At 40.0% G+C, this 27,084-nt stretch overlaps 1 protein-coding gene across 1 annotated transcript in view; it reads left to right on the forward strand.

Moving 5' to 3' along the window:
- Positions 1 to 27,084, forward strand: part of ENPP2 (ectonucleotide pyrophosphatase/phosphodiesterase 2) — a 58,180-nt gene that overhangs the window by 29,024 nt on the left and 2,072 nt on the right. Inside the window, exons 12-24 of the mRNA XM_009071311.1 lie at positions 5,820 to 5,931; positions 7,643 to 7,768; positions 11,423 to 11,454; positions 12,274 to 12,401; positions 14,465 to 14,552; positions 14,682 to 14,769; positions 15,660 to 15,832; positions 16,118 to 16,166; positions 18,576 to 18,712; positions 19,189 to 19,324; positions 20,489 to 20,566; positions 23,128 to 23,260; positions 23,851 to 24,007. Of these exons, the coding sequence (XP_009069559.1) occupies positions 5,820 to 5,931; positions 7,643 to 7,768; positions 11,423 to 11,454; positions 12,274 to 12,401; positions 14,465 to 14,552; positions 14,682 to 14,769; positions 15,660 to 15,832; positions 16,118 to 16,166; positions 18,576 to 18,712; positions 19,189 to 19,324; positions 20,489 to 20,566; positions 23,128 to 23,260; positions 23,851 to 24,007 (1,437 nt within the window). The remainder of the gene's footprint in view (positions 1 to 5,819; positions 5,932 to 7,642; positions 7,769 to 11,422; positions 11,455 to 12,273; positions 12,402 to 14,464; positions 14,553 to 14,681; positions 14,770 to 15,659; positions 15,833 to 16,117; positions 16,167 to 18,575; positions 18,713 to 19,188; positions 19,325 to 20,488; positions 20,567 to 23,127; positions 23,261 to 23,850; positions 24,008 to 27,084) is intronic.

Here is a 27,084-nt window from a genome sequence, read left to right on the forward strand (position 1 = left end):
GGGTTTTTTGAGTAGTTTTTAGCAGTTTTGTACCCTGAAAACCTCAAAATCTTACAAATCTCTATTAGAATAAAGTGAATGTTTATTAGAGCTTATTATACCAAATAATGTTCTAAATATATTTTAAATGTGTAATCTTAAATGTCTAATGGCATCCGTTACTGATAATTTTCAGCTTCCAGACTTCAGCAGATGGCACTTCAAGCTTCCTAGGACATGCACCACAACCTATGTGCAGTGTCTTAAAAGCTAGAAGTAAAGGGGTTTAGATTCACTTAAACATTACTGGTGAATTACCAGTGTTTTTCATGTCCTCTAACACGAATGTCAGTGTAAATGAGTTGGTTGCCTAGGTTTTGTTTTTTTTTCTCTTTGGGTGGCTTTTTATGGTTACATTTTGCTTCATTTTGTTTTGGTTTTCTTTTTGGAAGATGAATAAACTTCTTAGGAAGTATTTCAGGGGGTTCCACTATGTTTCCAGGAGTAGTTATGGGAGTTATCAAATATGTGCTTGCTCTTGATTTACTTCTGCTTTTATATTTTTTTTCTTTCCCTCTGTGCTTCTGCAGTTGAACTCTGGTAGGTTGGTCCATCCTGGTCAAGAAGCAGAGCTTTGGCTGGCTAGTTACCCTTGTGATGTTACAGTTTCCTTCTGTAAACCAGGAGGGATTCATTTCCCTCCTCCATAACTCTGTTCTGACTCTTCTCAAGCAAGACTAAGATTTGGCTGGTTAATAAGAACTTGGCTTTTTTTATTCATTTTTTTCTCTTAGCTAACTGTTTGGTAAAATAAAATATTCTAGAAATATACTACCACAAGAGCTCTAAAATACATCGAAATCTGGCCCTGCTAAGCCGTCTCTGCTGCTCCTCTAACATGCTGTCTTGAGACAGCCATTTCAGTGTTCAGACCTGGGTCTCGCGCCCTCGCGTGTTCCTGGCATTGTGGAGCTCTGAGCTGATTCAGAGACAGTAAAACGAGAATCCTTCCTTTCCCTGCTGCTCCTCTCATCAGGACTGCATAAAGCTTGAAGCGTTTTAAAAACAGAAAACTCTGGTGCTGCTTTATTAAAATGCCTCGCTGGAGACAGACGAATGAGACTGGACTTGAATCTCCTTTCCAGCTGCTTGCATTGGAAGCAATGATACAGCATGGCAGATGGTAACATCCCTTCCTTCCCTTCCTTGTTTACATAGCTCTGTAACTGAACAACTGTGAGAAGCTGCCTAAGTACACAGAAGTTAAATAACACATAAATCTCCATCTCTTCTCAAGCCCACTCAGCGTGCTCCGTTACACACAGAATATTGTAGATTATCTCCTGGTAGGCATCACCTGTCAGCACTTCACACGCCACCTCGAGCAGTGCCAAGAGCCTGCGACTTGCCTTAAAGTCAGTGAGAGTGGGACAGCTTAAAATTAAGAGAAAGATGATTAATGGGATAGTAGTTTATGCTAGCTAGATCTTATTTCTTTTCCTTCTATTTTTTTTTTACTTCTCTAAGTCTATGCCAGGTAATTCTGTGTTTATGAACAATAACCTTACCCAATGAGACGTCACACTGAAAGTGCTAGGAAATTAAGTTCTCAAGATGCTGATAAAGCTGTTAATAAGACAGGTAGCAGTGCAGCTTTCTCAGGCACTGCCACTAGTATGCCCTGCCTAGCAGATTTGTGGGATACAAGCTCCATGCTAACTGAGCCTGAGCTTCATAGCTCTGTTCTGCAGACCCCAAGTAGTGGCTAGTGGGGTTCTGGTGATTTCAGTGGGTGCAAGGCTGGGCACACAATGGTGGCACCTGTTAATGCTATGGATGTGGGTACTTGGTGTCACTGATTCTGTCAAAAAGTGGGTGTGGGAAGCCTTGCAGAAGTCATTTAAACTGGACAGGCTCCAATACTTACAAGTGAAATGTTGCATTTCCACCAGGACTCTGCCCCAGCCACATTAAATTGTGTGCAATGAATTCTGCTTTAACTGAAATTAAGTGAACTTAAATTTTGATAATAGTAATAGATTAATATTTGATAATTAACACTCCCAATGCAACTACATATTCTGAAAACTAGAAGCCCCACCTATCTTCTGAAACACCAATTTAATTTGCTTTTATGCTGTCTGCTCTTGTAACTGCTGTTTTGCTTTCAGTACAATTTGGTGGATACCTCCTTAAAATGAGACAGATCCTAAATTGTCCAAAAGCCTACATTTTTGAAAAGGCCACAACATTTATGCTTCAGGGTTATCTGGCACAGGTAGCTTTACTATCTGATGTGAGTTGAGACAGGCTTCTTTTCTGAGTCCAGACATCTCTCCCTGCCAGTACAGGAGAGTAGTTATGGCTCCCCTCTTACTCCGCCTAAGAGACCTAAGAGAAAGCTTCCTCCTAAGAGGAGACAGGAAAGACCAGTTGCAGCTCCAAAGAAAAGAAGAAAAGTACATAGAGTGGATCAATATGCTACGGAAACTCGTCGGAAGAAAGTAAGTTTCAAAAATTTATGATGGAAGTGCCACTTTTTAGGCACTACTCTGTCTTTATTTTTTTCAACTTGGGAGTTCACTCCATGCTTCAGGTTGGGATTTTGCAGCCAAAACTTTCATAAATGTACTGAGGGACCCAAAGGAAAGCAGCCAAACCAGACCAAGCCTTCTGGGAACTATGGTTTTCTTGTTTCAGACTGTTTGCATTAGGGAAAGTCATCTTTATAATCTCTTTATATTTTTCAATCCAGCCATCAGCTGGAGGCAATGTCAGACAAATCCCTGGGAAGACACTACCACTGTTGATAACCCTTCTGAACTATTACAAATTCTTCAAAATGCTGTAGCCTCCTTAACTCCCAGCTCATGGGAGCATGGTGATTGTTTGACATTCTGTGTCTAGTCATCATGGTTGTGGAAAAGTCCTGAAAATGTGACACGTAAAATCTAAAAAGGACAGAACATTTGTTTTAAAAATATGCATTTTGAAGTCATTTTGTGACCTTGCAGGGTAGAGGATTCTTGATTACATGATTTCTGAATGCTGTATTTGCAATAGAGGTGGTACATAAGTTCTGTTTTCACAAGGAAAATGCTATATAGAAATTGCTTTATTAGGAAGAAGTGCAAGTGGATGAAAAGGGTATTCCTTAATGTACTGCCTTTCTCCACCTGTCACAAACTAACACACTAGGAGGGGTTATAGACTGTTTCAGTATCATTTTCATGTCAGAAATGTAACTAAATAATTCAAAAATTCTTCAAATAAACCACCTCCTTTAGGCTTGAAACAAAAGCCTTGACACTCCACAATATCCTACAAGAGGCTATAATTCTTCTCAATAGCTTTTTTGTGGGGATGTTTTTTTGACTTTCTGCACAACTCCACTAAAAGCAATTATTTCAAGACACATTATGTAAGTGTAAAGACATGGCAGACGGGCGTGCAAAAAAAAAAAAGTCATGTATAAAACCCCAGGAATTTTTCCTAAGACCTTTTAACACATATTTACCTTAGAGGAGAACTAATAACTGTTATGGATGATACTGCTATTCCTCATTAATTTGCCATTCAAAGTTATACCCTTCTGACATGGAGTAGAGTAGATAGCTTGTAACATTCCTACTGGTGTGAATGTATGTGGCTCTCTAGTGTTTCCTTTCTTTTTCTGGATGAAAAGGTCATCCAAGCTTATCCCTAAAGAACTCTTCCTGATATGTCAGCTGTGAAAATTTGTCACTATTACTGCAGAAAAATCCCTAGTACTACACAAGAGTTGTCATCATTTCTGCAATTTAATCTTTTGGGGCTGTTTGAGAGCAATGGAATGCAGTACAACATGGATCCTACCAATTAAAAAAATCAAGGATAAAGTGAGATCCATTCTTCCTTTTAATCAAACTTCTAACAGAAAACTTGGGAGAGAATCCAACTGTAGTTTTTATGTCTCAGATCCCATACCCAATACTTTCACAATGCTACCAACTCTTTGTTGTAGCACCATCTTAGAGATCCATGTATCTTGAAAGATAAAATGTTTCTGTCCAGTTTTCCAAAGTCGTGATATCAACATACAGGGTGAAGAAAAGTAAATGCACAAGGTATATGCAAGAGTTTTATTTGTTTACCAATAACTCTTTGAAAGTTGCATCTGGAGAAGAATGTGAGTTTTCAGAGGAGATTAAATTGGTGAAGAGCATAGCTAAAGAAATTACCATCACTTGAAATCTCTGGAAGTATTGTTGCTCTGGTTTTTTATTAGTTTTAAAAGAAGCCTCAAGCCTGCTGACAAAAGTAAATGTTAATGGGAAATCCATCTGGATTTCCAGCTTCCTTGAATAAGCTCTGGATTCTGAGTAACAGTTGTATTTCCTTATATGACTGATGTTATATAAGTAGAGCTTCATAAAACTGGAATTCCCATTTGTAGAAGAAATGCTTTGTATTTGAGAGTGGAAGAATGCTGAAACAGACAATTTTCTTTTTTTCTGAACTTGAACGTTTCACAGTTTTAACTCAACTCACTACTTAGGCTTTCCTGAATTAAAATCTTTCAAAATTTCACCCTTTGCCTGAACCACTTCCATATGTTGCAGAAACCATTCCTCCTGTTCCCCACCATGATTCCTTCTCTTGTAAGTTGCTTCTCTGCGTATTTATAGTGCCACGTGGGAGATGACATTTCCTGTCTCATCTTACAACTTATCAGACTCATTTTCCATCTATCTCTTAATGACTCAGGCAGAGGGAGAATTGATGAACCATCTCTATCTGGGTCACATTAGCATCGTGTTTACTTTAGAAAAATCTGCCCAAATCTAGTTTTTTTTCTCATCCAGAATTTGTTATCATTCTCTTTGTCATTGGGAGGATGTTCTATTGTGGATACTTGGACCAGCCAAATCAAACAGACAAGCAAGGAAGAAGTTGCTATATAGTGACAACAAATGTTTTCTTCTCAAAATCAAAACAAAATCTGAGTCCTCTGCCTAAAACCTTACTTTAAATGTTTCCCTTCTCTGTGCCATCTGATAAAAAGTGTTTCATTTTCTCAAAGCTGAAAACAGTCCAGTGTCTTGCTGTTTTCTGTTTTGTTTCTTAATGAAAAAGAAACTTAAATGAAGAAATCACAGTACTATATCCATGTCCTCTGGGGCCAATTTTGCCCAAACTGTCATTTGAGCTGTTGGAAACTCTTGGCTTTGAAGCTGAAGAACTCTCCCTCTGAGCCCCATGTGCTACTCAAGTGACTTGCATGCTGTCATCCAAGTATCAGATGTCCTTTGAAGTCAATTTCATTAAGTGACTTGGCATGTGAATCCCAAGTCCAAAGCTTCATTTCTTGTTCATATTTTGACTAAACCATTCACATAAAATAGCCTTCTAAAAGTACTGCTGTTTATCTATGAGAAACAAACTGAACCCCAAAGTCACGTGTTTTTCTACTATCTATACATCACTTTACCAACTGTACACATGTTCATGGGAGGCCTAGAATTGGTCATAAAGATCTTCTGTCATTTTGTGATGTTTTTCTACTATCTATACATCGCTTTACCAACTGTACACATGTTCGTGGGAGGCCTAGAATCGGTCATAAAGATCTTCTGTCATTTTGTGTCAGCATCTGAACAGGGCTTTCTTGTGATGAAATCACAATGTGGATATACAAAAGGAAATCATATGATAGTTGTAGGTGCAACAGCTCAGCCAAGGCTTTGCCTCTTGACCTGGATGGTTATCCTATCAGCGTTTTGCCAAAGGACCTCCATTTGTCAAAGGAGGAACATTGCAATGACAGAATCAACATTTTTCCTTTCTGCATATTTATACAGATGATGGTGAATCCCCTGAGAGAGATTGACAAGACAGTAGGACAACTAATGGATGGACTGAAACAGCTGAAACTACATCGATGTGTCAATGTTATATTTGTTGGTGACCATGGTAAATTTTAAACTGTAATCTTTATCAGTAAATAAATACTTAAGTAATGTAGCTGTAGATGTAATAGGTGACCTAAATGAAAGTTCCATTTAAGATATTTTTGTGCTTATTTTTTCCTGGTTTAAATACCCCAAATGAGCCAGTCAGTATGGACTGGCCACTCAGCTTATGTGTTAATTGTCATTGGAGGACACTCCCCTTTCATAACAGTGATATGGGTATCTATATCTTCACTTAGAGCTTTTCAAATCTTGGCATTTCTTCTATCACACCCAAGTGCAGCTCTTCTTGCATGTATTGGAAGGCTATAATGTGCCTGGAGTAATCTTTTTGTCAGTTTTTATGGAAGGAAAAAATTTAATAGCCCTGTTCTCCTGTATGTGAGAAGTAGGACTTTAGATTGAGGCATTTCCATGGCAGTTAGTGGGTCAAGTTATTCTACTAGGATAAAGACTGGAATATCTAGGAGACTAAAGTTGAATGGAAAAGTCATTAGACTAAAGGAGGAGGGAGATAAAAAGATATTTCATGGCGAGATAGAGAGTCATCTAAACCCAGAGATACTATTTGGTAGGTGTCATTGTTTCAGACATTGGAAGAAACTTTACAATTAAAGAAATAGTAAATATTAGCAAAGAATAAAAAGAAAATTTTATTAAAGAAAAGAATGTGACCAGATTTGAGAGAAACCTGTCTTTTCATAACTCTTTGAGTGATGCCACCAAAGGTCCTGTTCTGTTTAGACCTCGATTCATGCAAGTCTCACAGAGAAGAGGAGGCTCAGGGAGACCTTATCACCCTCTACAACTCCCTGACAGGAGGTTGGAGTCAGGTGGGGGTTGGTCTCTTCTCCCAGGCAACCAGCAGGAGGACAAGAGGGCACAGACTCAAGCTCTGCCAGGGGAGGTTTAGGTTGGATATTAGGAAGAGATTTTTACAGAGAGAGTAATCAGGCATTGGAATGAGCTGCCCGGGGAGGTGGTGGATTCACCATCCCTGGAGGTTTTCAGGATGAGACTGGATGTGGCACTTAGTGCCATGGTCTGGTAACCACGGTAGGATTGGACTCTATGACCTTTGAGATCTCTTCCAATCCAGTTGATTCTATGATTTCTATAACATTTTATGTCATTCTCACAAGAACTTCTACATCAGCAATAAAATGGCATATGCCTCATTTCTGGCTCTGAGCAGAGAAGGGTAAGGAGAAGGATGGATTTCCAGGGGTGGCAGTTTTGTGCTGAGAACCTCCTGTGGCTGGCAGTGCATTCCTCCCCACCGCAAATAGCTGCAAGAGAAAATTGTTTAAGTGCAGCTGCCTTAGAACAGACCACCAACAGACAATACCTTTTGTGTGTGATTTCTTTTTAAATCATTTGTTTAAAAAGAAATAATCCCTGAAGTAGTACAGTTAAACTAGAAACAGACTTTGTTTTTTCCATGAGCTTAATTTGGAGTTATGTCAGTGTACACATGGTATATGTGCTGTTTCTATGATGCTAAGACTGATATTTCTCTTGTATAGGTAAGTGCTTAAAATCACTCCTAGTTTGACTCCTACCAGTAAATGATGTTGATATTAGATGGCTATAAAGAACAAGATTAGTCACCCCAAAGAAATTAATACATAGGGGTTTTGTGGTCTTTTTTTCCTGTTCTGGAAAATGTGTTTATTTTCAAGTTGGATTAATTTTGCATTTCCTTTCTGCAGGGATGGAAGACACTACTTGTGAAAGAACTGAATTTTTAAGCAACTATCTGACTAATGTGGATGATATAATTTTGCTGCCTGGATCTTTAGGGCGAATTCGTCCTAGGTCTAGCAATAACCTGAAGTGTAAGTTAATTTAATTGTACCTCTTATATGCTGAGAACTAGACTCCATCCCTTCCTTGGGCTGATGTTGTACAAAGGGTGTAAGTTTGCAGTGTGTTAGCAGGAATTTCAGAGGGACTCCCACTGAAGACCAAGTGCTTGCTCCCTTCCCAGCCTGCAGTTCACAGACCCCACAGTGGTAGAACTGTCAAGTGGATGGCTCAGATGTCACATGCAAGTTTACATGTCACTGTGCGTTTATTCGTGCACTTTTCCCCTAGAATCATAGAATCAGCAGTGTTGGAGGAGTCTTCTAAGATCGAGTCCAACCATTAGCCTGCCACTCTGCTGTAACCCCTAAACCCTAAACCATATCCTCCAGCATCAGGTCCAAATGCCATCTGTAAACAAAAACTGTGCTTGGGGGATCTTAGCACTGCACAGATTGAATATTAAATAAGTGTCTGGTACCTTTTTTGAACTAATAGAAAAAAAAGTGATTTGTTACTTTTGAATTCAGTACTTCTTCATGCTTTTGGCACAGATGAGAAGCAGTGTGGGTTGCTAAACAGCAGCACACTGGAGATGTTGAAGGATATAAGGAAGATTTAGAGCATGCATTTAGGGCAAATGTTGCTAGTAAAACTTGTTGCTTTTTTGTACCGTGCTATTAGAAATTCACCCTGACTTGGTGTTTGAGATGAACTGATCTTTCATGAGAGCACTCAGGGCTCAGGCAGGAGTCATCTGGTGAAGCTAACTCTGTGATTTCAAGCAGTACAGGCCCAGCTGCCCCTTCCTGTTGCTACACTGAGGACTACCACCTCCAGGGCAGCAGTACCAGGGTGGGGCTTGTGCTGGCAGCACTATGGTTGCTCTGGTTCAGCATACCAGGGCAAACCTGGCTTTGCCAGAAGTTTCAGCTGCCATGTAGACTCTGTAACTCATAAATCAGGGCAAACCTGGCTTTGCCAGCAGTTTCAACTGCCATGTAGACTCTGTAACTCATAAACTAACCATAAGTACCTGTGGTTTTTTGCAGCATATACTACAAGGGAGACAACTTTTGATAGAGGGGAAGATCAGATAGCTGAGGAGACAACTGGCCCTTAAAACAGTTCAGATATACTTTGGTTGAGGAAAAATTTCACAAAAAAGTTGATCTTTGAAAATTACATATTTCTGGAATAGTAGCAGAAATCATAAGAATGTGGTAATACTTTTTTAGATACTGATTTCTGTATGCATTTATTTTACTATAAACTTACTTGGGTATTCATGCATGAGGAATATATGATGGGTGTGTAAGGATCTGTTGAAAATAGTGCACATGTTATTCAAACTTACTGGACTAGCATAAAGACTGAATATCTATGCCCCACAGTCACTGAAAACAAATTTCAGTTCTGAGAAGTCTTTTTTTTAAAAGATCTTTCAATCCTTGAATTCCAAAATTGCTGAGGAAAATAGGTTTTCTTTGGAGGATGGTTGGCTTTATCTTCCAAAAAGATCAGCTTGTCTGACTGACCCCTCTGAGTCATACTACTGGTTTTCCCACAGCAGCATTTTCCTCTTTTGGCCTCTGTCTGCAGCTTCCTAGTTTGAATATTTGCAATTGCTTATAAATCAGTAGATTGAACATAGAACAAAGAAGCATGTTCCTTAGCTTTAGAACTGGGGTTTACCCCCTTAAATGGCAAATTGCCAGCTGTTTTATTCCTCCTCCATTTTCTGGTTCCATAATACTGTCTCAATACTGCAAACACATGTTTGCAATGAATATGCCTGTAGCTGGTGTTTTGAGGTTCAGTAGAGCCCATTTCAAGCTCAGCAAGATCATGCTTTAAGCAACCAAAACAATAGTAATTAAACAAGAGATTTTAACTTCCTAAGATTTTCTTTTAGCCTGTTGTTTTCTCTCAGGACTGAAAAATGCTTCCTCCCACTCTCCAGAAGAAAACAGTATGGACTGTTGCAGGTTTTGGGTTTTCTCCATATTTCATGTCCCTTTAATAGTCCAAAAGCATATCCAGAATATTTTACTGTGGCTTTTCACTTACTCAGCAGTAGCATATGAAGTTGGTCAGATGTTAAAAGTGACCAAAACCCGCTACATATTTATCTTACTACTTCTGTCAGAGTGCATTGCATTCAAATGTGCTTTCAGATTTTTTCAAGGGAAGTCATTGTGTTTGACCTTTAGTTTTTATTTGAAAGAAAAACAGAAATCTTGGAAGTTTGTGTTTTCAGAAAATAGAATAAATATTAAGCTAAGGCCCGAATCATAAAGCAGTGAAAACACTGTCTGAGCAACTGTGTATCACTGAGCCATCACACAGCACGGGGAGGACAGCCAGGGGATCAGGCCCAGGCAGCACAGGCTTAGAAAAAGCAGGTGACAAAGTGACCTGCTTAGTGGATGGTGGAAAGGCTCTGCATGTTGTCTACCTAGTTGTTAGGAAAGTCTTTGATGCTGTCTCCTACATCATTGTCTTGGAGAAATTGGAAGTCCATGGCTTGGACAGATGCACTCTCTGGTGGATGGCCAGACCCAGAGAGTTAATGGGATTAAGTCTATTGGTGTTCCCTGGGGCTCAGTATTTGGGCCAGTTCCATTTAATATCTTTATCAATAATCTGGATGAGGGGATCAAGGGTACTCTCAGTCAGTTTGAAGACAATATCAAACTGGGCAGGAGTGTTGGTCTGCTGGAGGGTAGGAAGGCTCTACAGAGGGATCTGGACAGGCTGGATCTATGGGCCAAGACCGATAGCATGAGGTTAAAGAAGAACAAGTACCAAGTCCTGCACTTGGCTCACAACAACCCCATGCAATGCACCAGGCTTGGGGCAGGGTGGCTGGAAAGCTGCCCAGCGGAAAAGGACTGGGGGTACTGGTCAACAGTAGCTGAACATGAGCCACTAGTGTGCCCAGGTGGCCAAGAAGGCCAGTGGCATCCTGGCTTGTATCAGAAATAGTGTGACCAGTAGGACTAGGGTAGTGATTGTCTCCCTGTACTCGGCACTGGTGAGGCTGCACCTCAAATCCTGTGTTCAGTTCTGGGCCCTTCATGACATGAAAGACATTGAGGTGCTGGAGAGTGTCCAGAGAAGGGCAATGAAACTGGTGAAGAGTCTGGAGCACAGGTCTGATGAGGAACAGCTGAGGGAGCTGGGAATGTCTAGCCTGGAGAAAAGGAGGCTCAGGGGAGACCTTATCACTCTCTACAGCTACCTGAAAGGAGGTTGTAGCAAGGTGGGTGTCAGTCTCTTCTCCCAGGTAACAAGAGATGGAAGAAGAGGAAATGGCCTCAAGTTGCACCAGGGGATGTTTAGATTGGATATTGGGAAAAATTTCTACATGGAAAGAGTTGTCAAGCACTGGAACAGGCTGCCCAAGGAAGTGGTGGAGTCACCATCCCTGGAGGTCTTTAAAAGACATGTAAATGTGCCACTTGGGGACATTGTTTAGTGGTGGACTCACAATGCTGGGTTAATGGTTGGACTTGATGATTTTACAGGTCTTTTCCAACTTAAGTGACTCTGTAATTCTATGATACATGCAGAATACTTTTAGTAAAGATCAGTGAACTTTTAGGAAGTGTGATTCTGTAAACCTTGTGTTTTCTTATGCAAATTTTTAATCTTTCTTATTTTTGTCTTTTTTTCCTTAACAGATGACCCTAAAGTGATTGTTGCCAACCTTACAGTAAGTATTTAGGACTGGGAGGTATCTGTCTGTCCCGCACAGTTCACATCTTGATTTGAGGCAATATTTTCTTTCTCTGCTCACTCTTTAGGCAGGAAAACCAATGATTATCATGAATAAAGAGTGTTAAATAGCATCCTTCATGAGTACAGATCAATGTTTGTCATAAATTCCACTGTTTTCCGCTGTAGTAGCTTTAATAATCTCTCTGGGCAGTGCAGAGCCAGAATCTCCTGGACCATCTTTACACCCTGAATTGAGTCTATTTATTCAGTGCTTCGGAAATTGAAAGTAATCTCTTAGGGTAAATATTTTACTAGCACTTTGAAGATGCTGAAAAAGTGCATTTGATAGCCTTCAGCTATAAGTTTGCTTTTAATAGAAAAAAGTGTTTAAAATAAAAATTTTAAAAAACCCCAAGCAAACAAAAAATCCAAACCAAATTTTGTAACCAGATGGCTTTAAATACATCTGCAGGTGAGCTGTATTTTGAGCATTCAGCTTTTCTCTGAAATTTAAGGTTTGGGCCAATTAGAATAAAATCTTTATCTGTGAGCTATGTAAGTGTGATGTTTTGGGAGATGTTTTCCAAAAGACTGTTGTGAAAATTAAGCTTTCCAAACACTTCTTTGAGTGACTCCCCAGGCCCTGGATGTATGTAAATACTGCACAGAAATGACTGGACTACATACTCTAGATGTACAGTTTGTTTTCAAGACACCATCGATGATGACCTTATCAGCTTAATTTCTATAGTTGAAGATTTTGTGTGTCTAAGCTAACTGACAGTTATGTAATTTGTAACCATTTATTTTTCAGTGTAGAAAGCCAGACCAGCACTTCAAGCCTTACTTGAAGCAGCACTTGCCTAAACGCTTGCACTACGCTAACAACCGAAGAATTGAGGATGTCCATTTACTGGTGGATCGCAAATGGCATGTGGCAAGGTAAACCTTTGCTTCTGCTTCCATCCTGATTTTCAGTCTTCTTTTTCTGAGGAAATGGGACACCTGGGACTGCCCTGTCTGTTAGCATCCTGCTGCTGTTCCCTGTGAGCAAGAGGAAACTCCTGGTGAGGTTCAATTACATTTGGTGCAGGAAGATGTGGCTTAGAACACAAAATGTTTTAAAGTTTAGAAAAATCAATAGGTGGAATGAGGGTAGAAACTCGGACTCATTTCCTCAAGCAGCTGTGTGGTTTTTGTCTGTTTAGCTCAAATATAGGAGCTGTTAAGCTTTGTTAATGAGGTGCAAGTTTATTCGAATGAGGGAGCAGGGAATCTGGGAGGAAGGGGCAGGATTATGTGGTGGGAGAATGTTAGGGAACAAGGTGCAGTGGGTGAATGGAAAGAAAATGGAGATACTGGCAGAGTAGTGAATGCCTGAGAACGTATGGAAGGTTATGACAGGGTGGCCATCAAGGTGCTGGCAGCATACTGTGTTGCAAAACAAGTCCACACAAAACCAGGATGCTTTAGCCCAGAGAAAACCCTGGTTTGGGTTGCTCTTCCCCATATGACTCTCAATATGCAGTTATAAAATATGGAGAATTTTTTAAATTCTTAACTAAAAATCCAGTGAGGAAAACCAAGTTGGCACATATATGTGTAGTGCAAACAGGAGAGGAGTAGCCTTTGTTTATGAATTGTGCATGGCTTTCTGATTTGATATACTTTTGATTTATGTTGTATATTGCTGTATGAAAACATTTGAGTCTTTATGCATGAAGCTGACTCAGTGGATCTTGGAAGATGACACAGCTTTTGGGTCATGGTAGTCTGTTAGGAGCTTTAAATTATGGTAGGAGCTTTTGCCCATATAGCTGCTGGGCAAACACACAGTGTGTTGTAAGTGCCTTTTGACATCTGTGCTTATCTTTCCATGAATTATGCAAGGATCACTCTGCTGAAGCAGTGAATGAGAAATTCCAGTTTCTTTCTTGCATAACTCCAGTGACTGGCTGGCCAGCTGCCCCGTGCAGTCGCTGTGACTAGGGTTCATGTACATTTCAAAGGATCACACTCTGAGTTTTAGGCCTATAAAAGCTTTAGTTTTTAAGAATTTTACTGTAACTGACAAGATGGCTCAGGTTGATTTACATTCAGTAATTTCTTATTAATTGCATCAGACTTTCTTTGTCTTATTCAGTAGATTTTCAGAAATCTTATTTACCAATAATTCATTTGTTAATGTAACTGTAATTCATTGTATGTTCACAGCCAGGAAAATGGTAGTTACAGACCTGATTGCTATAACTCTGGCAGTTTACAAGGCCCAAATCAAACTTTGGCTGAGCATTATTTTACTGCAGATGAAGAAATTAATTTGTAGAATAATCTGGTCCACTGCATGTATTGCCTGCACATGGCCCTCTAAAACTGTAAAAATAGTACTCTGAAACAAGCTGGTAATTATAATTCCTATGACACAATCCTTATTTTTCCACACATTTTGTAAAAAAAAAAAACCCACCTTAGTAACAAGGTGATAATTAATGGTGCAGCACTTATTATGTCAGCTATTTGTCTTCATGAAAATCTTTCTCTTTTATTTCCAGCTTTGTTTCTGCTCCCCATTTTTGTTTAGTGGATGCAAGTGGATTTTAGTGGATTACTTTTGCAAGCAGGCAAAAGCACTTTATAGCATTGAATGACATTTGCAACACTAACTTCACAAAAGTGCTTTCTTAGAAGCCTTTGTTGGCCTTTTGAGGATTGGAAGAGTATGGTCCAACACCTACAGTCTGCAGGAGATTGTGACATGAGAAAGTCCAAGAAAATAATAGACACTATGGTTTTTATAAATGATAAGAGTTGTCTCTTAGTTTTGTACCCTCCCAGAGTGAGAGCAGAGGGAGAAACCCTGGGGATGCTGGATAAGCTGCAGTCCCTGCTACTGCTGTTTAACAGCTAAACAATGCACTGCCCTGTAACCTTGTCCTTCCTGCCCCTAAAGTATGTTGTCGTGTCAGTCACCTTTGAGGAAATTTTCTAATGCTTTTTCAATCTAGGAAAGCTGTGGATGTTTACAAGAAACCAACAGGAAAATGTTTCTTCCATGGAGACCATGGCTATGACAACAAGATAAACAGTATGCAGGTATGAGCAATGCAGTAACCTTCGTGGGAGGGTCATTGAAGATAGAAGAATTTGAATTGTAAAATGTTAACATAATATTCAGTGAAAAAATCCTACCTTTTAATGCTCTTTTATTTATTTTTTTTTAAGACTGTCTTTATAGGTTATGGCCCTACCTTCAAGTACAAGACCAAAGTACCTCCTTTTGAAAATATTGAACTATACAACGTCATGTGTGGTAAGCTGTCTGCTCAAGGCATTGCAAAAGCAGCAAGCTGCTTCAGCTAGTAGGGTTTCATTTGGGCACCTGTGAGCTCATTTCCAGACTCTCTCCCAGTGTTCTTTCCCCAGTCCCCCTTTCCCAAGCACTTGCCAGGAGGACTGAAGGCACTTCTTAAGGCCCTTAGTTTGCTCTACTCTAACAGCTGGCCAACAAAGGGGCTTACCATAGTTTTGATGTGTGAAGCTTGACAGAGATCAAATAGACACCACTACAGTTCATGGTGTCCACATCTCAGTAGTCTAGGAAGGAGGTTTCTGCTCAGAGACTGCTTCTGCACCTGCATGTCTCATGCAGCAGCTCAGGTTCATCACTTAATTTTCTGTGGCATCTGGTACAATTTTATTTCCTGAATTTGTACTGAGGCCATGAAGAAGAATCTGATGGTGTATACAGGTATTCATTAGGATTGTTTCTTTAGTACTGATTTTCCATCACAATAAAACTTTCAAGTCAAAGGTGTAATTCACTTATTGAGTATATTTTTTCCAAACATGCAATACCAGAAAGGTAGTTATTCCTTGTCAGGGTAACTAATAACACTGTGTTCAGGTGGTTGGTGTAATAAGGTCAGCATATTGACCAAAGGTTTGCACTGGATGCTGAAGGGAAGCATTTATAATAAAACTGTTTTCCAGTGTCTTGATGCAAATTAACCTTCTTGTCATGAAAACTATGATACTGTTCAGGTGACATCTGCAATTAGTCTTTTTATTCCATTAAAAGCATTCATTCACATGTTGTGGGCGTAACCAGTATTACAGATAAATGTCTTGGCTCAGTAGAGATGCTGCTGAATGCATCTTTGGAATCTAACCATCATTCATTTTTCTTTGGTGGTTTCATAGATCTGCTTGGATTAAAGCCTGCTCCCAATAATGGCACCCATGGAAGTTTAAATCACCTGCTAAGAGCCAATGTTTATAAACCAACTGTGCCAGATGAAGTTGCCAAGCCACTGTATCCTGTAGCTCTACCTTCTGCATCAGATTTTGATATAGGATGTACGTGTGATGATAAGGTAGGTGTCTAGGATCTGCAGAAGCTTCACTATTAGCAGTAGTTTATAGTGAAATTGTAACCTTTTTGTCTGTTTTGAGAGAGTTTGATCTATAAGAATTCTCCTCATTCTTCCTGTGAAGTGTTTGTGCCCTTTTGGAACAATTACGGCTTTTTGTAAAACAGGAGACAAGAAAACAATCAGTGTCTTACAGCACTAGTTTTGTTTTGCTAGATGCCTAGTAAAACAAGATGTCAGAATGGTCCAGTGATCCTAATCTTGTTCCTTTTTTCTATTCTTGAGAAGAACAAGTTGGATGAACTCAACAAACGTTTTCATGTCAAGGGAACAGAAGGTAAGAATCTGGTGCATCAGTTAATAAAAGATACTTTTGTTTTGTTTTGCAAATTATTTTGCATCCTTATTGCCAGAGCAACTCCTGGTTTGGTTATTTCATGTGTAGTAAACTGTCTTTTCAAGTAACTGTCAAAAGAGCACATAGACATACATGAGATCGTGGCCAAGATGAAGTGCTGTTCATTTGAGAGAGTGCACACTATCTTTTGTTGTAACCAGGACTAAGGAGTTGCTCAGAGTAATGTAAGTTTTTGCTCTTCTGTTCCATCAACTTTAGAAGGCTTAATCTCAGCTGTAGGAGCAGAGACATGAGGAAAGGAGAGGGTGCATGAGGCAATACTCCATTCAACCACATAGACTACATCTGCATGCTGTTTTACCAGCGTTGTTCAGGCTTAGCTTTCACCTAGGAAGGGTGCTGCAGTGGTTTTGACAATTCCTGACTAGGCCTTTAATACTTGGTTCTTAGGGTGCAGGTTACAAGTGCTCTGCTGGTTCAGGGACGCTCAGTTCAATTCTTCAGCGTTCCAGTCGATGTTACTCCCAGGAGGAAGCATCTCCTGCTCTCCAGGCTGTTAGCTCCTGCACCCTCCCTGCTCAGTGCCAGCACTGACTGCTGCGTGGCTGTGTTTGCAGCTGCATCAGGGCTGTGGTCCAGGTTAAAGCGAAGAGAAGGGAGGGGATGGGAACTGCTTTTCTGAGCAGCAATACTGACTGAAAGGAGCACCAAAGCAGTGCTTTCCTCTGCACAGCTGTGATCCAGTTCAGCATAACAATTCACAGCATTACCCTGACCATAACAATTGTCCCAATTAGCAAATTCTGAAGCTTTGAGTTTAGATGTGGGTTTTTGAGGTACCTCAAATTGCATTGATCAGGTGATTAAGGAGATTAAAAAAATTCCCTTATGCGAAGGTATTTTTTCAGTTTTTCTATGGTGAACAGGCAATGTAGCCTATCCTTTAGTTTCTAAAGGTGAAGCTTTTCCTCTTCTTTGTGAGTTAAATTGCCTTTCTGCATCTTTTGTCTTGTTAAACTAATTTTTCCAGTTAATGAAAAGCTACTCCTTGCTGTGGCAGTTTCTGGCACCAGGAAAAAAACCCTTACTGTTGTAGTCCTGGATATCTCAACATCTTTATTTTGGTTTATGATTTTGATGCATCTTCACTGTAGCAATACAAAAATAGGATTTTTGCCTATTTTAAGACATAAGCATTTGAACCAATTTCACTTGCTCATTTATCAGTTCTCTGCTAACAACAAAGCAGTTCTGCTACATGCAAGTTATTTTGGTTTGCTTCATGACAGGCAGTAACATCTGTTCATAGATTTCCCTGCATTTATTTGGTGATTCCCTTCTCCCACATGGTGCACCATGTTGTTATTCACATGCAAAAGAAAACGATGACATCAGCATCTCTTGAATAAAGCAAGTTTATCATCTTTGTCCTTAGACTAGGTTTTCCCTACTTTTTTCTTGTGCCCTATAAAAACATCCTCTGTTTGGACTCAAACACTAATAAAACATGCCCTTTTCTTTCAGGTTAAATGCCTATCTGTGAACTGTGTTAGCCCACTTTCCTTGTTTTTATGTTTTAATTTCCAAAAACAAGCCAAGCCTGTTTGCCAAAAGGTCATCAAAATCAATGAACTGTAAATGCAAGATTAGCCAGGAAATTTATTTTTATTCTATCCCTTTCAATGTTTTTGTCTTTTTATAAGCAAGTTTGTCAGAGTAATCTAAGGACATTTAGCCATAATTATTCACCAAGAAAGAAGAAAAGCAGGTTTTACTGATTTGGAGGTGTCTTTTTGCTTGGAGATCTCTTTTGCCAAAGTTAGGAAAAAGGGTTTTTTCTTTGTTTGTTTTCTCTGATATTGCTGAAAAAAAAATAGCACATTAGTCTTCAGAACAAAATCTGTATCTGCCAAGTGGAAAAACACTGCTTTTGTAGTGAGTGACCACTTTTGCCTCCCTTTTGAGAGGGACTTTACAAAAAATATAGGAAGGAGAGAAACCCAGAGAAGAGTGACAAGACTGACTTAAAGCTACAAAAAAAGTGCTTATAACCTCATGTGTGACTGAAATGTGGACGCAAAGATCCTCGAGTCTCCTATGTTTGGAAAAACACCCTCTCTCCATGCTATGACCTCAACAAGCTTTCAAGTGCAGAAGGGACTTTAAATCTCAAAGGGGATTGTGAGCCTGGAACAGGCACCCCAACCAGAACAATTGAAGAGTTGCTGCTCCCTCTGTTAAAAGATTTCCTTAGGTGTTTTTCAGAGTCATTATCCCATTAATGATCACTGAAAAATCAGCATGTGGTAGAAATCCAATCCCCCTTTTTTATTTCATCTTGTAAGGTTTTCAGTAATAAATGTAAATGTCCTTTCTTCTGATCTGTAGAGAAGCATCTTTTGTATGGACGCCCTGCAGTACTGTACCGCACAAAATACAACATCTTGCATCACCATGACTTTGAAAGTGGCTATAGTGAAACATTCCTGATGCCTCTCTGGACATCCTACACTATTTCCAAACAGGTTAGTGCTGTCTTTGCTCTTGAAAAAAAATGCGTAAAAAATAATGGAGAAATCTCTTTGGTACCTGTATTCTTGAAAATTTCCCTTCTCCAAGGAGATTTTCCCACCAGAAATTGTTAGGTACCCTTGTAAACATGCCCAAATCCTTTTCCTCCTTCATGAGAGAACAGTTTTAAAGCAGAAGGGTTGTATATTTCTTTTTCTGTTTAAATTTTATTTCTGAGCTTTATTCAACGGGGGTTTTGTTTTATTATGAGCAACTTCACTGGAATTATTTCCCTTGGTGACTTCTGCTACCTGAAGAAGGGACTCTGCAGCAAATGCAGGAGCAGGATTGGGTTGTACAGCTAGGTGGCTTATTTTATTCCACACAGGCTTTCCATGTAGTCTGTTGACTGTATGAAATAGTTTTCTTTCAGCTATCTAAAAGCTGAAATGACTTTTTTTGTTGTTTCTGTCTATGTTCCTCAATGCAGGCAGAGGTATCAGGTGTCCCAGAGCACCTGGCCAGCTGTGTGAGGCCTGATCTCCGTATTTCTCCAGGAAACAGCCAGAGCTGTGCAGCCTACAGAGGCGACAAACAGCTTTCCTATGGCTTCCTTTTCCCTCCTCGTAAGTTTAGATAACTTTTGTTGGAGAAAACCTTAGGTGTGAACATACTCCAGGCACACATCCCAGATATAAACAGGCTGAGGGGTTATTTTAAGATTGCTGTGAAAAAATAGGGAGGAATGGTTTCATTTCCCCTTGCTCCAGGGTGATTTCTTCCTCTGCTATGTCTTCTCCTCAGAGGGGCTGCTCCTGCACTAGTGTCACATAAGGGATCCAGTGGGATTGATACATTAATGCTCCTGCACTAATGTCACGTAAGGGATCCAGTGGGATTGATACATTATTCTTGCTGCACTTGCTGAGGACCAAGGGCCCAGTGCCACAAGTTGCCATTGCAGCTGTAGTCCCTCAGTTCCATGAGACGTGCTCCAATCTGTTGCCCAACTCACACACCAAACAGTAAAGTGTCTCAGTTTGGTTAATAAAAATAAAGGCCAATGAAGAACTGCACAGAGTACAAGCTAAAGACAGTCTTCAAAAGGTGTCCCTTTCAAGTCATTGGATGGATACCAGTTTATATGAGCTGGGAAAGTAGTGAGAGTTTTTAATTCTTAATTTATAAATCCAAATTCGATGCTTGCATACTGTAAAAATTTCTGCCGACCTGTAGAAATAGTGATAGCAGAAAATTTGTGTAAATGGATGTTTTTGATTCTCCTGGTGCAGTTGCTTTGGTTCGGTCTTGGAGCAAAGAACTTCTGGGATTAGTAAATGTTCAAAGGACACAACTATCTTACAGTTGTGAACTTGATTGCTCTGCCTTCCTCACTCAGTGACTGAAATATTTCATGGTGGATTTCTGAAATGGATTTACTGGTGCAGAGGCTTGCTCAGAACTAGAAGATAATACCACACTCTTTTCCTGGGAAATTGTTGGCTTCATTTGTAAAAGATTGCAGAGCAGCTCTCTGACTTTTGGAACAGCAAAAATAGATGAGCTATATAAAAATATTTTGAACTGTTGACAGTTGGAGCAAAGATAAAATCCTTCCTTTCCATGTTCAGTTGTCACATTAAAGACAAATTTTGTAGTGTGCACTTCTGAATATTTAGATTGCAGCATTCCCTTTGGTTAAGCTCTGAAGTAATTTTCAAAACATTTTTATACTCTTCAAAATCCTGATATTTCATCTTATTAATATTTTTCTGTTTTACGATTTTCAGAATTAAGTTCCTCTGCAGAAGCAAAGTATGATGCTTTTCTAATAACAAATATAATTCCAATGTATCCTGCCTTCAAAAGTAAGTGCCCTTTTTGTGACTATTTTTTATCAACAGGCTTTGCTTTGGTTTTTGTTTTGTTTTTGTTTTTTTTTTTTAACGTGTGTTGGATTATGAAATGAATTGATGGGAGAAATTTAGAGCATAAAATTCAGTTACCTGTAGCCACCAGATAGTACATGTGGCACCTATATAGTTCTAGGTATGGGCAGGCAAATACCACAAGAAAAGCTTAAGTTTTAAGAAAGGTTTATTTTCCTCTGTGCTGGGCTAAGGTAAGAGCACAGATATGCTGTAGTTCTCCAATTTTGCTTTATGCCACAATAGTTCAGTTTCTGTAAGACCATTCAGATTTTCTTGTTTGTGGTTCAAGCTGGTGCTGAACATACATAGGCAACATGTTTTTACTTCACAACTGGAGCCTGGGAGTGTGCCCTTAGCATGTTGTTGTAGTTTGATTTTTCTCTTCATGCCCTTAGAGGGTGACTGAACATATTTACAACCTATAAAGAAAAAAAAGAGAAAACCGATTTATGGAAAATGAGCAATGATTTAAACCTGGCTGAAACTTTCAGTGCTGCAGGGATATAATATTAACGTTTCTTTTGTCTGCACATCCCTTTTCTCTCTAGTTTTGCCAAGAGGTAGGAAAACCATCAGGCTATTCTGGTGGCATTTTTGGCTTGGCAAGGATTGAGAAGCCTTGGAAGAATCTCAAGAGCCTGTTCTTGTGAGATTTCCAGCTCAGATTTTAGGCCAGAGAGGTTTGGATAAACATCAAAGCCTATAGGAGCCTTTTTTCTTTTTAACCAGAAAAGAGTGTTTTTAGCTGAAAAACCTCTGAGTGGGAACAAGTGGTGATGTTTGCTGGAAATCTGAGCAAAGGCACTTAACTGATTACTGAGTGCAACATTATTGGGGATTTCCCACTCTCAAATCACTTCATAAAAATGCTCTTTATGCTAATGTTAATCTAAGCAAACTGGCTGAGATGCTAATCACAGGAGAACAACCCACCTCTAGCAGCTCATTTTGTCTAGTGGCCTTCCTCTTCTTCACGAGTGTGTGAAGGATTCCCTGAGAACACTAACAGTATTCCTGGGGAATTGCAAACCAGTACATGTGTGCAGGTTGCAATGCTGAGAGCCGAGTATAAGCTCATTATACGGATGTTTCTCCACAGCAGGGAGAATAGGAGCTGACAGTTTTATGCTGTTCTGGCTTTGGTGGCAGTGCTGGCTGCAGAAGCCCCCTCCTCTGCTTTGCTTTTATAATTCACTGTCCCCTCCCATCACCGTGGGCAATAATTCCGTGTCCATCTTTTCCATAGTGCTTAAGCAGCTCCTGCTTTGTGGGAGCTACAAGAATGATGCCCCTGGGCTGCCACCCCATTGCCCTGGGGTGGTGTCTATGTGACTGCAGTGGGAACAAGCATGGAACTGATTCAGCTGCAAAAGTCGGAGCACTGGGGGGAGGGGATCTTCTATTTTGCGGCTGTTTTTATTGTTAAGGGAGATGCATTGGAGGACTGAGTGCTGGAGGAGTCAGACTGCCAAGTGGTTACCACAACTGAGGTTCTTGTTAAACCATTGCTGGTGGGGCCCTCTGCATCAGCCTCAGCTGGGGCTGCATGGGGCACTGAGCAATCTTAAGACAGGGCACACTGGGGAGCTTGCTGAGACTGGCATTGCCATCGCTGCTGGGCAACCAGGGACTTAATGGTCTGAGCTGGCAAGACAAAAGTTAAACTTTTACAAGTTTGAGAAACTTTGTTTATACACACTTCTGTTAGCATTAAAATAAAAAGAAAAAAACAAGAACGAATAGAATGATATAAGTGGAGATTCCAGCGTGTTGCCCATCTGTGCAAGAATCTTAACTTGTTAACTTAGAGGAGGGCATGGTGGGAGAAAGTGTGTCATGCTCTTCCTAAAAGTTGCTGTAATGAGATGCCATGCCATAATTTAGTCATCCTTCATGGCACCTAATTTGAAAATTAGACATTTTGTATCCAGGGAGAATTTAGCTGGATGAATATGACCTTTGTATTTCCCTTTCTTTTAAAACGTTTGGGTCTTGCTTTTAATCATTGTGCTGTATCCTTTTTACAATTACAAAAAAACCCAACCCCAACAAACAAACAAAAAACCCAACAAAAACCCACCAGAGCACCGTTCCCTGTAACTAGATAAGAAAGACAAAGGCAGTGTTTACAGGGACATCAAAAGCCTGTGAATAGCTCTCTACAGCTTGGTGAGGGAACAGCAGGCTCTCTGTGCAAGGCCTATGGCAATGCCAGTCTGGGAGTGGTACCCTGCATTTCTTTTATCACTGGTTGGGGGAAAACATCAACAGAGAACAAAGGAATCTGAATAGGCTTTATTGACCAAACTGAATGAAGATGCAGTAAATCTGTAATGCTTAATATTTGATTTTCCCTATGGTCGTGTGAATGATGTCCAGTGAATTTTATCCTTGGGAAAGAAAAATTGTTTATAATCTTGAATGATTTTGATTTTTCCAAATCTCAGTGTGTTTTCTATCTGTTTGTTGGTTTGTTTTGGTTTGCTTTTTCCTCACAGAGGTATGGAACTATTTCCAAAGGGTTTTGGTGAAGAGATATGCCACTGAACGAAATGGAGTCAATGTTATAAGTGGACCAATCTTTGACTATGACTATGATGGTTTACATGACACACCTGACAAAATAAAACAGTAAGAGTTTGTCTTTAAATTAGTTTGCTACTGCTTCTCGTAGTGATGGCTTTATCTGAAATAATTAATTACCTGCACATTATTCAATTTTGGGGAAGAAATACAATTTTCTAGCTCTTTCTAAAATTATTGTTTGTCAAGACTGAATGCCCCCGTACGTAGGATAGTGATAAAAATAAGGAAATGGCAATTCAGCAGGTAACTGTTCACCTTGACTTTGAAATGAAGTGTTCATCCTTGAGATGGAGCTGAAGTATGTTCCACATAGTCTATTTTCTCTAAAATTCTCCAGAACTTAAGAGCAAACCATAGCTGTGCTGTTGAGTGACATACTCAAGTCTTTTGTTAATTCAGTAATGCTTTCTCTCTATGTGTCTGAACTGAAGAAGCCTTTCAGCACTGCATGTAGTATTTCTGTAGCACAGTATCAAAACATAAGCTAATTGAATACTCATCTTCAGGCAGTGTTCAGAAATCACATCCCAACTATGTATGTGTGTCCTCACACATAGGAAAGACCATGTTGTTCATGCAACCTTCTTCCAGGCAAGTTCATCCTTTGTGGATAAATGTTTGCTTTATTCCCTCAGGTTTGTGGAAGGCAGTGCAATCCCCGTTCCAACTCATTACTATGCCATCATAACCAGCTGCTTGGATTTCACTCAGCCAGCTGATAAGTGTGATGGACCACTCTCTGTTCTCTCATACATCCTTCCCCACCGGCCTGACAATGATGAGAGCTGCAATGTAAGTTCTGCTGCACTACTGTAGCCCCAGGGTAAACACATCCCTGGACACATGAAACCCCATTACTGGTGGAAGCTAGTGCTCACTGATGTCTTGAATGAAAGCAAAGGGTAGTGGCTGTTGAGTGTCACATTCAGCTCAGTAGACAGAAGGATTGCTTCGAGATACCAGAGAAAATATGGAAGTATTACTGCACCTAAAATTGTCTGGAAGAACTGACACACAGTAGGTTGGCAGTAAACAACCTGTAGGATTCTACATATTGGCAGACACCATCAGTGTAACTTCAGAGCAGATTGAGAGGAGGTTATATGCATAGACATATTGTGCTGGCAGGCAGCCAGATGTTTTATTGAGGTCAGTTTCCATATGCAGGTACAATACAGTCTGTCTGCTATGGCAGTCTGGGTCATCAGACAGCATGATTACATCCAACCCACACAGTATTAAAAGTATATGCTAAAACCTTCCAAGGGTACAGTGCCAGCTCTTGCCTTTTCCAGAATGCCTTTATTCGAGGGAAAGGTTTTGGGTTCTGAGTACAGAGATGGCCAGGCACCCTCCTGGTTTCTTTCCTATCTTCCTTTAGCGTGCAAGATCCTATACCCTAAGAATCTTGATGAAGGCTTTGGTCTGGTCAGCACTGCAGAGAGTAACACGCACACTTGGCAGCTGACGGTGTGGCAGGAGAGCGGTTGGGTCCCCCATGGGCTCCAGCACTCTGCAAGGACAGCAGTCCTCCCAGGCAGCTGTATTTAGACTTGTCCTTCCGCCTGAACTTGTTCTCCCGTTACACAGCTGTGTGGATTCCTGCACACAGACGCTTCACTATAGGCTGCCAGGAGACCGTTTCCTGAATGAACACATTAATGTTATGAATTTTGTATTGGCACAAAAAGTTAAGGCTCCTGTTCCAACTGCAGGCAGAAATAGTCATTCCAACTCTGTACACAATTCACCTGGAACACTGTTTCTTTCTCATTCATCAAACATCGCCTGCTTTCAGGTCCCTCTTTTTAAAACCATGCTTTTGGAGCAGTATCCCCCTCTCTTGAGCAGGTCTGGCTTTCCCCTGTTTAGACTCTCAACTGCTTTGGGCAGAGATGTCTTCCACTAGAAGTCTCAGAAGGTCCTACATATATTTCATAGTGGGTTTTCTCTGGACTGCTTCCCCCTAATCAAGATCCAGTTGGTGATCTGGAAGTGACTAATCTGGCAGTTATTAGTGACTCTGCCTGTATGTAATTTTATGACAAAGGAATTTATTTTTTCCTCCCTATATTGTATGTCACAATCCTCTTAAACTGCTGATATTTTTTATGAGCTGTTTACAATAAAGGCTTCATTTAGTCTTTGATTTCTTACCTTTCAAACTAGATTTCTTTTCTCTGTATGTATTTATGTGTATGTATTTATGATTCTGAGAGGAACTTCAGTGCTACTACAAGGCCATTAGTAGATATTGGTCTATGCTTTTTATGTAGAAAAAACCCACTCCAAAAATATTTGAATGTTGCTCTTGAATGAAAATACAGTTAGGCAAATTTTCGCCATTCAAATACAGTGTCAGTTTTACTTTTGCAAATGGTGTTCCATTTTATTTGTTCAAAGAAGTGGTTGTGTAAAACCTCACCATACCTCATGGAAGAAAAGCATAGGCTAATACAAGAATTTTACCTTAACCTCTCCACAGTTTCCTTTTAAGATCTGAAGAAATATTAGCTTTCTCACCACTCTGCTCTAGCTGCACACGCTTTCTTTCTCTTCACACAGCCGTTGGAGAACACCACTACTCTTCTCATTTGAATTTGTTCCATTTCTAAACTGTGTTTATTCATGGTGAGGTTATACCCATTTATTCTTATGTCAACATTTTTCTATGGCTTAAATAGCCTTTCACTGGGCTTCTTTGGGATTTACCTTAGTGATGATTTATGATGCTACTCAAGGCATATACTCCTCTCTACTCATGGGCGACGCAGGGTCTTTTTTGCTCTTGTAAGAGAGGAGAGGCACATTAGTGGCCATCCTATGCATCTCTTCCAGTCCAATTGTTGTCGGGTTTTTTTCCTGGATCATGAATGAAGTAAAAGTACTGCAGTTCAGATCTCAAAATTAAAATGGACACAACTCCTGATACTATCTAGGATTTCCTCTTTTCATAGCTGTGTTATAATGGTGGCTCACATTCATGCACAACCAGTACACCCAGGTCCTTCTCTTCTGCATGTTAATTCAGATAACCCAATTTCATACTGTGCCAGGGACTCCTGCATCTGCATCCTCTGCTATGCTATTCCAGGCTTCCTCTGCATTGGCAGGACTTCCTGATTGTTGTGGCTTTTTGCTACCACACTAATGACCTCGGCACAAGAAGCATGTGTGAAAATATTACACAAAATCCTTTCTAAGACCAAAGCTCAAGGAAACCCTACTAGAAACTTCTGTCAGGTCACTATTATCCCTTTCAGCAAAACCTTTAAATTTCTTCTAATAAGCAACTTCCTCACTCACCTGTCTATATGCGTTGTATCCAGCTTTCCAGCTAATAATTTGATATTCAGAGAGATTCTTGTCCTAAACATCTGGTACCTTTTCCACTGGATTTTAGGTTGTCCTTCTAATTGATTCCCTATTTCTATTTACCTCCATATTTTCAATTGTTATTTTTTTCCTTCTAAGACTCACTGTGCTATTGAGGTTTCATGGGCCAGTTGTGGAATGGAAAAACTAAAACCTAGATCAGTTGATTGATTTTCTGGGGTCATGCAAGTGCTGTCTTGCTGGACTTGATTTAAACCAACCTCACAGCCCTGTGATTTGTTCATGTTGCAGGTCCTGTGGAAACTGCTTGTATTCAAAAAAAGTGAGATTAGTAGCTCACTTTGGACTTCCTTCTGAACTCTCCAAAATGCAGATTTCCTGCTCAGAAGGAAGCCTTAAGAAAACAAAAAAATGTTACAGTTGACTGCATTTTCAATAACAACCCTGTTGAGGCCATTTGCAGACCAACAAACTGATTGCCAGTCTGAAGGCTGAGCAGGAGACTTCCTGCGGCCACGTGCTGCCGGGTGGCA

This window comes from Acanthisitta chloris, unplaced genomic scaffold (genome assembly GCF_000695815.1).
Source record: "Acanthisitta chloris isolate BGI_N310 unplaced genomic scaffold, ASM69581v1 scaffold10733, whole genome shotgun sequence".
Classification (NCBI taxonomy): Eukaryota; Metazoa; Chordata; class Aves; order Passeriformes; family Acanthisittidae; genus Acanthisitta; species Acanthisitta chloris.